Here is a 12,512-nt window from a genome sequence, read left to right as displayed (position 1 = left end):
GATGGGTCTCATCAGTCGCTCAGGCAGGCTTCCGCTTACCCTTACCCCTTACCCCTTACCCCACCCTTCAACCCTCCTTTCCAACTGTCGGGATCGCCCTCCATGAATGCCGAAGTGCAGAAGCTTCTGGACCTCAGAGCGGTGGAACCCGTTCCTCTTGGGGAACGAGGGGAGGGCTTCTACTCCCGACTGTTTACAGTGCCCAAACCCAACCAGGCTGGCCTGCGCACCACACTAGACCTTTCCCAGGTCAATCTTTTCCTACCCCAAGAGAAATTCAAGATGATCACGCCCAGTCAGATACGGTCTTTCTTGCAGATGGGGGATTGGCTCAGCGTGGTGGATCTTCAGGGTGCGTACATGCATATTCTGATTCGGAATCCACACAGGAGATCTCAGTTTCTCTTTGGGAGAGGAGCACTTCCAGTTTCGAGTGCTTCCTTTTGGCTTCAGCTCGGCGCTGCATGTCTTCACGAAGATGTCGGTGATTGCGGCCTATCTTCGTCTGCAGGGTATCCATGTGTATCCGTATTTGGACGACAGGCTCTTATGCAGTCCTTGCCCGTTCAAAGAAACGTGCAATCTTCAATCTCGCCTTCAGCTCCTGTTCCATCTTGGGCTGTCAGTGAACTGGCAGAAGTCTTCCATGACAGTCTCGCAGGACTTTATTTTCCTGGGTTTTCGCTGGAACACGGTCGACTGCAGCGTGTACCTGACAGGGGACAGAATGCGGATCTGTTAGCCACCTGTCAGATGTTTGCGCAGTCGGAGAGCATGTCGGCCTGGTGGTTCCAGAGGTTTCTGGGCCTCATGGCCTCGTGCGTGTTGGCTCTTCCTCTTGCTCGTCTCAAGATGAGGCAAACTCAGATGGCTCTTCGGAGTTCTTGGCGTCAGGCTGTGGATCTGGACTCCAAGCTGATGATGAGTCCGGCTTCCATGAGAGTGGACCTGGAGTGGTGATCTCCTCTCAGCAACCTGTTGGTGGGTGCAGGCTTTCAAGACCCAGCCCCTACGGTGACGGTCATGACGGACTCCTTCCTTCTGGGGTGGGGTGCGAAGTTGGATTGTTTTAGGGTCTCAGATCTTTGGTCGCCTCAGGACAAGCTCCTTCAAATAAATCTGGAGCTTCTGGCGATTTTCCTAGCGCTCAGGGCGTTCAGACTGATGGTTGCCAACAGGGTGGTCCGTATACGCACGGACAATGCGGTGTCAATGTATTACATCAGCAAGGAAGGGGGAACCAAGTCTCCCCCTCTCGTTGACCTGTCCATCCAGATTTGGGAGTGGGCTGTTCTTCACGGTGTTTGGCTGCTTGCAGTGCACATTCCGGGCCAGCTGAATGTCACAGCAGATGCCCTCAGCCGACGGACAATGGTCAGCTACAAGTGGGAATTGAAGGCGGAGGTCCTCGTGGATTTTCCTGCGTTGGGTCACACCGGAAGTGGACCTCTTTGCTACGGCAGCAAGCAAGAAGCTTCCTCAGTATGCCTCCAGAGGGGGGCTGGGAGCCTCCTCTCTGGGGGGGGGTGCTCTTGAGATTCCATGGCACAACATGAGAGCTTACGCTTTCCCGCCTCTGTTTCTAGTTCACCGAGCAATTTGTAAATTGAAGAACTCGGTGAACTGTTCTCTTCTACTCATAGCCCGTGGTGGCCGGCCATCTTAACTTGTCTGTGGATAACATATGCATTATCCAGGCAGCCAGGAAACCCTCGACTAGATCCCAGCACAGAAGCAAATGGCTCAGGTTGTCATTGGTGTTTAAGCAAGCAGTTGGACCCAAGGGAGGCTACAATTGACACGGTACTGTCGTTTGTCCTCCTTAGAAGAGTCGGCTGTACACGTTCTGTCATGCAGAACTTACCTTTCAGCGGTTTCCGCTTAACTTTCTACAGACCAATGCTCTTACTCTGTGTAACCCAGTGGTTAAGAGGCATTTTGCAGGCTTGACACGCCTCTATCCTCCAATTTGTAATCTGCACCCGACGTGGGATCTAAATGTGGTCTTGATGGCATTGTGCCAAATGGTCACAGTGGGTTTTTTTTTTGTTTTTTTTTTTTGGTCGCCGTTACATCAGCGAAGCGGATGAGTGAGCTCCAGGCCTTGTCGATGGAGCATCCCTTCTTGGTTTTTCACAAGGATAAGGTGGACCTACGGACAAATCCTGCTTTCCTGCCGAAGGTGGTATCTTGAGTTCCATCTTAATCAGTCGATCTCCCTGCCGGTCTTTTTTCTGACCCCTGCCTCAGAGGCAGAAAGGGTTCTGCATGGTCTCGATGTCAGAAGGGCTCTTAAGTTCTATCTGGACAGAACATCCGAGCTTAGGGCTTCTTCCCAACTGTTTGTGACCTTTAGTAACCCACAAGGTAAGCAGTCATCTAAGGTGACTATTTCTCGGTGGATCACCGCCTGCATTACGGAGTCTTCCACTGTCTGAAGCCTCCTAAAATCATTCATGCACACCTGGTGCGGGGCAAGGCAGCCGTGGTTGCCTTTCAGAAATGTCTCCCCTGGGAGACCATCGCTAGGGCATCTACTTGGGCCTCCCCATCTGCTTTCTGTAAGCAATATTGTCTAGAGATGAGCTCAAGAGCTGATGCTGTGTTTGGTCAGGCTGTGCTGAGAACTTCTTTTCAGTAAGGGATATTTCCATCGACCCATAGTTCCTGTAAGGAGTGCTTGGGAATCTCCCATAAGTATGGAGGAAAGAGGATGGGATGTAGGAGTTATAACCAGGTTATTCACCGTAGTGACCACCTTACTCCTAGTCCATAGTCCCCTTTCTTCCATACGCCCGCCCGCCGTCCCTTCTAATTAGGTTCCTCTGTTATTGCTAATAGGTCTTGGACCTGGCGATAGAAAAGGACTGATGGGCAATGCGTGGGGCGGAGCCGAGGTGGGCAGGGTTACGGCCGCGTGCCAGGCCCCACGCAAGAAAGAGAGGAAGGACACATTTTTGCAAAATTTTTGGTTGCTTTTTACAAAGTGCTCCGGTCCCGTCCCACAGGACGGAGAGATGTCCCATAAGTATGGAGGAAAGGGGACTATAGACTAGGAGTAAGGTGGTCACTACGGTGAGTAACCCGATTATTCTCTCTTCGTACTCGCTCACAATAGCCTTGGGCTCCCTCATGGCAGAAAAAATACAATCGGAGGGACCTCAGCGCGTGACATTTTGGGCACATTACACGTCACGATAGGGATGGTGTTACAAACACCTATGCCGACGTCCCCTTTCGGTCCCCGAAAGACCAGATGCAATACTCTGCGGTTACCACTGGATGTCGGACCATATGCACAGCATGTGAATCTAAGCAGATACAATAATCAGAAATGCTATTACGGTTAGTAATGCATGTCGTATGGAACGTGCAGCGCCCATTGGCTTCAGGTCTGTTTTTCAGAGTAAGCTTTCGCTTTGTGAACTACGGCACACTTCATATTTTTCTTCAAAATTGTGAATGTCTGACTTTGGCTCCGACAACCCCAAAGACCGGGTTTAAGAAATGCCAGAACTGCAACGCTAAAAGGTCACTTACGGACCTCCATTGGATGTGCTTGCGGTGTCTTGGTGTGGAGCACAAGACCTTGACCTGTCGACCTGTCAGAAATGTGTTGGTGACTGGAAAAGCTCTGAAGGAGCATAAAGGGAAATTGGCAGTAGGTAGACTCCCCAAAAAATCCCCTTCAACTACAACCTTGCTAAAACATTCCTCTGAAGTGAGAGACGAGACTCCTCGACAGTGGCTCACACCACTCGTCTTTGAGGAAATCGAAGAAAAGGCATCATAAATGGCTTACTTCATCGTCTGACTCCTCTTCAGAGAGAAGTATCTTGCCCCACTAATGCCTCTACTCCCGCTGAATGGATATCATTTAGGCAGGAAATGCTAAACATTTTCGAAAGTCAGAATCCCTCGAAGCAAGTAGGCCATGCTCCTACCGTGCCTTCTGAAGCTGGTAGGGAAAGGGCGCAAGCCAAATCCTGCTTGCCCTCGAGTCCGGGACGAAGGCCAGATTCTCATCCACAGCAGCTGAGTCCTCGACATGATGAAGTTCTCAAAGAATCCGTCGAGTCATACTAGTCTGTCACGGGCAAGTCGAAGTAATCGATGCCATTGGCGCCGTCAATGCCATTGATGCAAAAATCACGTTTGGTGACTACTCCATTGGCATCTGGCTCGAAACCATTGAAGCAATGAACGCCTTTACCAGTCATTCAAAAATCCTTAACACCATTGCTCTTATCTCTCGCGTCCATTTATGAAGACAATGAGCATTCAGACAGTGAGCCATCCTTTCTATTACAATATGGCACTCCTAATAGTTTTATATCGGATGAATCTAGGTTGCAGGACCTGCGTGAGAATTTACAGCCAGCCAGTGGGGTGGACACCTCACCAGAGTTGGATTTTGGCAAGCCGGAACCAGATGATCACGCAGATGCATCTCAGACATTTAATGACCAGGGTCACTGACTTTATGGTATGGAGCAGGGCTGCCCTCCCTTTTGAGCAGGATGACCTCATGGATATCCTGGACAAAGGGATCCAATCCTACCTTTTCATGGCTTCGCTTTACAGAATAGTAAGTGCCAACTGGGAAGCACCAGAATCGAGTGCAGCATTCAATTAAAATGTGACAAAAAAAATATAGGCCGTCAAATAGTGACCCCAGCTACTTGTCTAAACTTCCTACCCCAGAAAGCCTGGCTGTGCAAGCAACAACTGCTACCTCCAAGCGAGCTGCCTATCCGACCATTCCACCAGATCGGGTTGATAAGCGCATAGACGTCTGGTCAAGGAAAGTCTTTTCTGCCGGGAGTATGACTCAGATCTGCCAACTCTACATGTGCCCTTGCAAAATGTAACTTCACCCTATGGGACTGTCCATCAGTGGCGGCTGAACATATCCCCGAAGAGGAAGAAGGAGACGGCTTCTTTGCCATTGTAAAAGATGGCAAAGAGGCCATGTGAGTCGATTCTGCTGACCGTATCAGCAGAACCATGGCGGCAAGCACTGTGATACTCAGGTTTGCGTGGTTAAGGAAGTCTGGTTGTGCACCGGACGTGAAGTCTAGACTTTTTATGCCTGCAGCAAGGCTGACGAAAGCTTTGAAGCTGCAGACCTCGAAGGTGGCAGCCAAGTCCCTAGGTGCCGCAGTCTGTTCCATGTGTTAAGATCGCAGCAAAAATTGCCATTTACCAAACAAATCGCGGTTACCCCTGCATCCCCGGACCTATTATACCATTTACAATTTTTTTGCACAGACTACTTTTGCAGCAATTTTGTTACTGCATACCTCGCAATCAGGCAGCCTCAGCCCTTTCACCCCAGTGGACCTTCAGCTGCCTCAAAACCTGTGAGGTCTTGACTCGCGACACCCCAGTTGGAGGCAGACTGCCTCAGTATCTGAAAGAATGGCGGGGGTATTACTTCATATGCTTGAGCATTAGAAACCAAAGCCCAAGGTTACTGCGTCCTCTTAATTCGGAGACCACGGAATCATGCACTGGGAAGCCATTTGTTAAAGTTTCCAGATCTGTTCATTTTGCAGGAAATGTTGAGCCTGCTAGAGAAAGGTGCTATAGAGCAATACCTGTAACGGAGAGGAACAAAGCATGATATTCTCCATATTTCCTAATCCCCAAGAAGGACAGAGGACTAAGACCCATCTTGGACTTGAGATTCTTGAACAAATTCCTCAGGGAGGACAAGTTCAAGCTGTTCACACTTTCTCAGAACCTTAAGGTGCTCCAGCTCCAGGATTGGATGGTATCATTGGACCTTCAGGTTGCTTATTTTCATGTGACAATTCATCTCAAGCAGAGACTACCGGAGGTTCGCCATTGGCGGTTCTCATCAGTTTTGAGTTCTGCCGTTCGGGCTGATCTACACCCCGAGGGTTTTCACCAAACTGGTGCGAGCGAGTCTCGTAAAAGGGGATTCACGTCTACCCTACCTGGATGATTGGCTGATCAGAGCACGTTCTCCCGAAGAAGTCCTTGATCATCTCAGCGTGAAGTGCCACTCTCCACAGACGAAGCTTCCCCCTCAATTACAAGAAGTCCCATATGATACCATCACAAAACCTTCAATTCATTGGGACAGTTCTGGATACATCCTTGAGAAAGACCTAGCCAACCGAGGAGAGGGCTCAAGACATTCTGCAGATGGTCGCCATATTTCAGTGTGCCCAGCGTCTCTCGGCCTTAGACTTCTTAAGGTTGCTCAGGCATTTTCCTTGTGCCAGAGACTCACCTGAGTAGGAGATCCCTCCAATGGTCCCTCCAGGACAGTGGTCTCGATTCTGACAGCATGTCAGACCTGCTTCAGGTTCCAAACAGGGTTGCACAGAATCTCTTGTAGTGGGCCTGCGTGGACAACATTCTGAAGGGAGAACCTTTTTGGCAACCATGGTCGTAGAATCAGTCTGTCGCTGAAGGCTTTTCTGTCCTCTGTACGGGGGAAAGCATGTCCTGATAATGACGGACAACACAGTGGCCATGTACTACCTCAACGAGGTGTAGGATCACTTCCACTGTGCAAAGAGGCAATGCAGCCCTCGTTCTGGCCAATACAAGAAGGAATCTCTCTATCAGCAGTTCACCTGCCAGAGAGGTTTGGATTTGGCGGCAAATACTCTGAGCAGGCAGAGCAGTCTCCCTCGAGTGGGAACTAGCACAGGAAGTCCTTAACCCTTTGGGGAACCCCTCAAGTGGAGCTGTTAATGACTGGTGTCAACCGGAAGTGCGAACTGTTCTCCTCCAGGGAATTTCCCCCAAGAGGAGCTCTAGGAGACGCATACGTGGTGGACTGGGAGTTTCCACGCCTGAATGCGTTTCCTCCAATCCCAGTAATTCCTCACATGATCCAGAGGTTGAGACAGTTTGGGAAATCCTTGATCGTAATTGCCCCGGATTGGGCCTTCTGGACATGTCCATCTGCCCGCCAATATGTCTTCCACAAAGAGAGGACTTTGTTTCGCGAGAGGGTCGGGTTCTCCATCCAGAGGTCAAGGCACTCTGCCTTCGCCCATGGTCCATGAGAGGCTGAAGTACAAGGATTGGGACCTCCCGGATGACGTAATGGAGATTTTGCTTTCGGCTAGAGTATTTGTGCCGTTGGAATACATTCTGCAGCTGATGCAGGGATAGGAATGTGGACCCTTATGCCAAACACCTTTTTCTGCTGCATTTGGCCAATCTGGGGCTCCAGGTTGGAACCATTAAAGGTTATTTTGCAGTGCTTTCCATCTTCAAGCACTCGTCTGAGGGAACTTCCTTTTTTTTAAAAAAAAAAAACCTTTTGATACAATTTCTAAAGGGACTCACAAATGTGTTATCTGGATCTCCTTTTCAGGTTCCTGTTTGAGACCTTAATCTTAAAGTTTCTCATGTGTGCACCATTTGGACCACTCCATTCATGTCCCTTAAGACTACTAACACTCAAAACCATATTTTTTGAAGCATTATCAGCTCGTAGGGTGAGTTGCAGGCATGATCTTCTAAACCACCTTTTTATGGTATTTTATAAGGACAAGGTCGTCCATAAGGTCAAACCTTCATTCCTACCTAAGATTGTATCAGATTTTCATTTTGAAACAAGATAGTATTACCTACTTTTTTACCCTCCACCTCATCCTGGCAACGAACAGGAGAGGCTACACAAACTTGATTGAGATCTGGCTGCGAGTGAGTGTAAAGTGTGGGTCGCCTGCCAAGCTAGCCACAATAGAAAGCTACAGGTACAAAGGTTACATGCACACTGCGTACTAATAAAAAAAAAAGTCCATGCAAAAGTTGCATATGTTTAATCAGTTGCAAATTAGCCTAGCCTGACAATTCAAATTGATTTCACACAGAAAGGCTGTCAATATTTTTGGTAATCTACAGGAATTACGCAATCCCGGTTTCATAAATTAATGACTGCATAAACAGTGAATCCACAGCTAATGGACAAGTGTGACAGACTGTTAGGATCTCACAAGCCTCAGAGGGAGAGCTTAGAGCTTGAAACACGTGTCAGGCTGATTTGCAACTGAACATATGCAACTTGTGCATGGACTTTTTTGATTAGTGGGCAGTGTGAATGTAACCTTTGTACCTGTTTATAGGATACACTGGTCATAGACTGGGACAGGCTGTAACTAAACAAACCTTGTCCAGATGGATTATTTTAGCTAATACTGAATGCTACAGATCCCCCAGAAGGCTTGAGACCCCATTCCACTAGGGGCATGACTACGTCTTCTGCTCTGCAAAATTATTGGTGAGACAGCCACTTGGTCTACTATTCACACTTTTACAAAGCATTACTGCCTTTATTCCACCTTCAGTCAGGATGGAAGTTTTGGGAAAGCATTGCTTCATTCGTTTCACAACCTCCATTGATGATAAAATTCTTACTCCCTCTGCCAAATGTAATACTGCTTTGGGAGTCTATCATAGATGAGGAATACGTGGGAGGACACAATACGTTCGAAGAACAAGTTACTTAGCCCTGGTGTAATGTTCTTTTGAGTGGATGTTCCTCCCACGTATTTCTCATTGCCCCTCCCAGCCTACCACACAGTAGAATTGCTATATTATTGCAGTTTTTTCCTTCAGAGTCTAGTATGGTCTAAGCCACATTAATGCTGGTAGTTCTAGTATAAGAAAGACACGAAAAACCGAACTGAAGCCAACTGATGCTGCACGTATACGTTCATACCTTGGACATCCTCGAGACGGAGGCCCTCTAACATGGAGTTGACTGCATTGACGCACAGCACCCTGTGCTGAAACAAAATTATGAAACAGCTGACGCTGGATATTGGAAATATCGTGGATGAGGAAAACGTGAGGGGAACATCCAGTCGAAAGAACGTTACCAGTATGAGTAACTTATTCTTTCATCCCCTTATTGTCCCTCTATGGCACCAGGTTTTACCTCTGATCACCTGTTCTAAGCTGTGGAATGTTCTTGTCTCTGTATGCATCTGATCACTACCCTGGTATCGCCCCAATCTTGCTTTCTATAGCATTACCTCTCACACTGTGAACCTTTCACTGCTTCTGTGCAGCTGAGAGCTTACCAGGACCACACTCCTTTTGATCAGTGTTAAAAGCTTCTGTGACACTATTCTGAGCAGAGGAGAGCATCTTACTATGTTCAAAAGCAGACTGGTGCGTCTTCGGCCTCAATCATTTGAGCATAACGCTTCTTTATATCCATGGAGTTGGAAAAAGACTAGTCTCTTGAGAGAGCTGAAAGACCTACATATGCTTTACAGGAGCAATGCTTTCTCACAGAGCCAGGCTTGTGCTTTCTATTAAGCCAAGAAAAAGGGGTTTATAAGTGTTCATGAATGCCATGTCTTCTTGAAGTTAGGCTAGTGACACAGGCCCAAAAGCACAGTGTAAGAACAGATCTGTTGCATGTCATTATTGGTCGACTATAGCAATCTTTTGAGGCACAGTAGGACCTACCGTATATTCGTGCTCTTTAACAAGCTGGCTGTGCATCAAATGTGTGCCTTCTTCAAAGCCATGTCTCAAGGCACATGGTTGCCTAGTAACTTTCTTCCCTATATGGCAAGGCGCTGTTGGCCCAAGGTTCTTCACAATTGGATATGCCAGCTAGGAATGACTGGAGTTGTAGTGCAAAACCCATGCAGAACCAAAGGTTGAGAACCCACTTTGATTGGGAGAGTCAGGGTAAAATTATAGATATACCACAAACTCCCATTTATTAAAATGTTAGGTTAGCAGTTGTTTCTTGCTTAGCTAGGTACAGTATACAAGTAACTCAGTGTAAGCATTGTTGCACATTTTGTTTTTACAACTGTGGAGAGTCCATTTGATTTGCTCTTGTCATGCTTGGATCAGTGGTGATGTCCTGTCACTAGCTTAGGTAATGAGCTGATGTTGATAGGTGCTTGCTTGGTGGGGATAAATGCAGACTTGAACGGATATAGGTTTTGTGGCCCTGGTGGGATTGTTTATTTAGCAATAATCGCCCCTGGATAATTACCTTGCTGCTTTTTACCTGTAGGATCTTTCTGTGCGTGTGCATACAGTGCTGATGTTTGGTTTGGTGTCAGACATTAGTTTCATTTGTTGACTGGCTGGATATTTCTCTGCAACACGCTTTGCTGGCACACTTTCTTAGTTGGTTCCATTTGGGCTGGTGCTTGTGTAGAAAGATGTTTTTGTTTTTTGGATTCTGCTGTGGAACATTGCAAAATGCCAGGTGGTTGTCTCCTTTTCGTTTATTTGACCCATTTTGTTTTTTCATTCCAGATGAATCCTTCGAACCCTTGCGCATAGACACCTTTTCCAGCCCGCCTGAGCTACCAGATGTCATGAAGCCTCAGGACTCAAGTAGCAGCGCCAATGAGCAGGCTGTGCAGTGAGGGGCAGTCCAACAGAGGGGAAGGAATCCATCCTCCGTACAATTCCTCCCACTCCTGCATTTGTTCCCTTTCCTATGCCTCACCATATCCCCACCCCTTGTTTACCTGCCACCCCGCTGAAGTGGACCCTCACCCCACCTTTCACCTTATGTAGAGGCCGAGGGAGCATGGAGTGCGTGAACCAAGGCCCTTTAAAGATGCACGTTTATTAGCCGCGTGTGTTGGACTCAAAACCGGCTACGGCGTCTGTGTAGAAAGCTATTTGACAAAGGGTTTTTTGTTTTTTAAAGTTTTTTTTGTTGCTCAATAAAGGTTTGTCCTGTTTTTTCTTCCTTTTTTTTCCCCCCCTCTTCCTCTAAATGGAGGAGCAATTGTGTCTATTCTCCCTCAACTGATCCGTGATAACTCTGTAACCCTTTTAAGTTAAGTTTGGGGAAAAATACAAATTTTTAATTTAACATGTCCTTTGTATGCTCTATTATTGATTGTCAAATCCAACGATTGATGGTGTTTGGATAGGTTAACACAGGCCGACCTAGTACATCTGCCTCTCATTCAATCAGAAGTGTTGCTTAGTTAAACCCAATCTTAAAATGTTCAGTCTGTCTAGTGTTAGTTTATTACATCATGGAATGCGACGCCTTTTTCTACTGTGATTGTGGTCTGTGTTGAAGCCTACAGCTGACATTACTGCTGGCCAACATACAAGCCACAAAGCTTGGCAGTACGTTTTAGACTTGTTATAGCGGTTTACCCTCTATTGTTTTCCAAAACATTTAATCAGTGTTGTGTTCACAGGCATTGATGGCTTTCTGTTTTAGATTTTCTTGACCGTGGAGTTCTTTCTCTTGATTAACATAATGGAACAGTGGTTGAGCACTTAGCCAAGATATTCTGTCACTCTATCCTCTTTAGTACATCCGCCCAATACAATGGAACCTTTTGAGCTACCCCACTAGGTCTGGACAATGCCCCTTTACTGGCACAATTCTTCCTTCATACGTCTGATCACAAGGGGCCTATCAGTTTAAGGTTGTCTAATGGATCTCCTATACAGAGGGTTTGTACAACTGTTTCGTCAATTATCTTTTCACTTTTCCTTGGTATTGTATACCAGGACTGACTACTATGCTTGCTGGTTACTATTCTTTTCTCAATACTTTCCAACTGGTTTGGAATACATACAGCTTACTTTAATGCTTAAGCAGTGGGCACATGCAATTTCCCCTTCCCTGGCTCTGCAGTATCAATAGTTTCCGCCCAATTCCTCTCTTCTGCTTACAGAAAGGGCTGCATGGTTTTCTCCATTTCACCAACTTGACACTGCAACTCCAACCCTCCTTTCTTGGTAGAGACATTTCTTTCTTTTTATTCAGGCTGAATTCTTCAACGGGAGGAATTGTGTGCATATTCCACCATATGCCACGGACATTAAGCAATACATTTGTTGCAGACTACTCTTTTATGGCTAACCCACATAACAAGGCCTGTTTTTTTCTCTGTAAATGGGCAGTATTACAGTTGCTCAGTTTGATACTCCATCGATCCGGAAAGGATGAAAAACTAAGCTGATCATTGCAAGGATTTAAACTTGTGCTAAGCAGGTTGAATGTAGATCTCTGCAGTGAGCACTTAATTGAGATGCCTGACTGCCTGAGGACCTCCATTGTGATGGCTCCATACCTCAGGTGAATGTAGACTTTGTTGCAGGACATGAGCTACTGTATATGGTAAGAGTTTGTACGGCAGTAGAAACATGTTAATTTCCTGTTGGAGGTGAACAAGAAAAGAATCTTCAGAGGCCAAACCAAGCCAAGTGCTTAGCTTCCAAAGGCAATGGCAGAGACTAGCCAATGTCAGTTTTCATAGTTGCAAGCATGCAGGAGCACCATTAAATTAGGATGCCTTAATAAATAGGGCCGCTGACTAAGTTTTCTTTATTAAATACCTGCAATAAGAATACATTAACTTGCATTATAAATAGCGCACACATTATCATGCAGTACAAATTATAAATATGGCAAAATATATTGGGTAGAGTGAAACATTTACAATAGTAGCCTTGTCAAAATATAGGTGGCTAATAGGAGCACTCGCGCTATTAAAATATGAAAC

The 12,512-nt window shown here is 46.6% G+C and overlaps 1 protein-coding gene across 1 annotated transcript in view; it reads left to right on the top strand.

Moving 5' to 3' along the window:
- Positions 1-10,855, top strand: part of ELOB (elongin B) — a 211,105-nt gene extending 200,250 nt beyond the window's left edge. The window contains exon 4 of the mRNA XM_069651670.1: positions 10,285-10,855. Within this exon, the coding sequence (XP_069507771.1) occupies positions 10,285-10,397 (113 nt within the window). The 3' untranslated portion in view covers positions 10,398-10,855. The remainder of the gene's footprint in view (positions 1-10,284) is intronic.
- The last annotated feature ends 1,657 nt before the right edge of the window (positions 10,856-12,512 follow it).

The sequence above is a fragment of the Ambystoma mexicanum genome, chromosome 3p (assembly GCF_040938575.1).
Source record: "Ambystoma mexicanum isolate Mex_15411 chromosome 3p, UKY_AmexF1_1, whole genome shotgun sequence".
NCBI classification, from domain to species: Eukaryota; Metazoa; Chordata; class Amphibia; order Caudata; family Ambystomatidae; genus Ambystoma; species Ambystoma mexicanum.
Note: the sequence above shows the minus strand (reverse complement) of the source record. Positions and strands in the feature narration are given on the sequence as shown.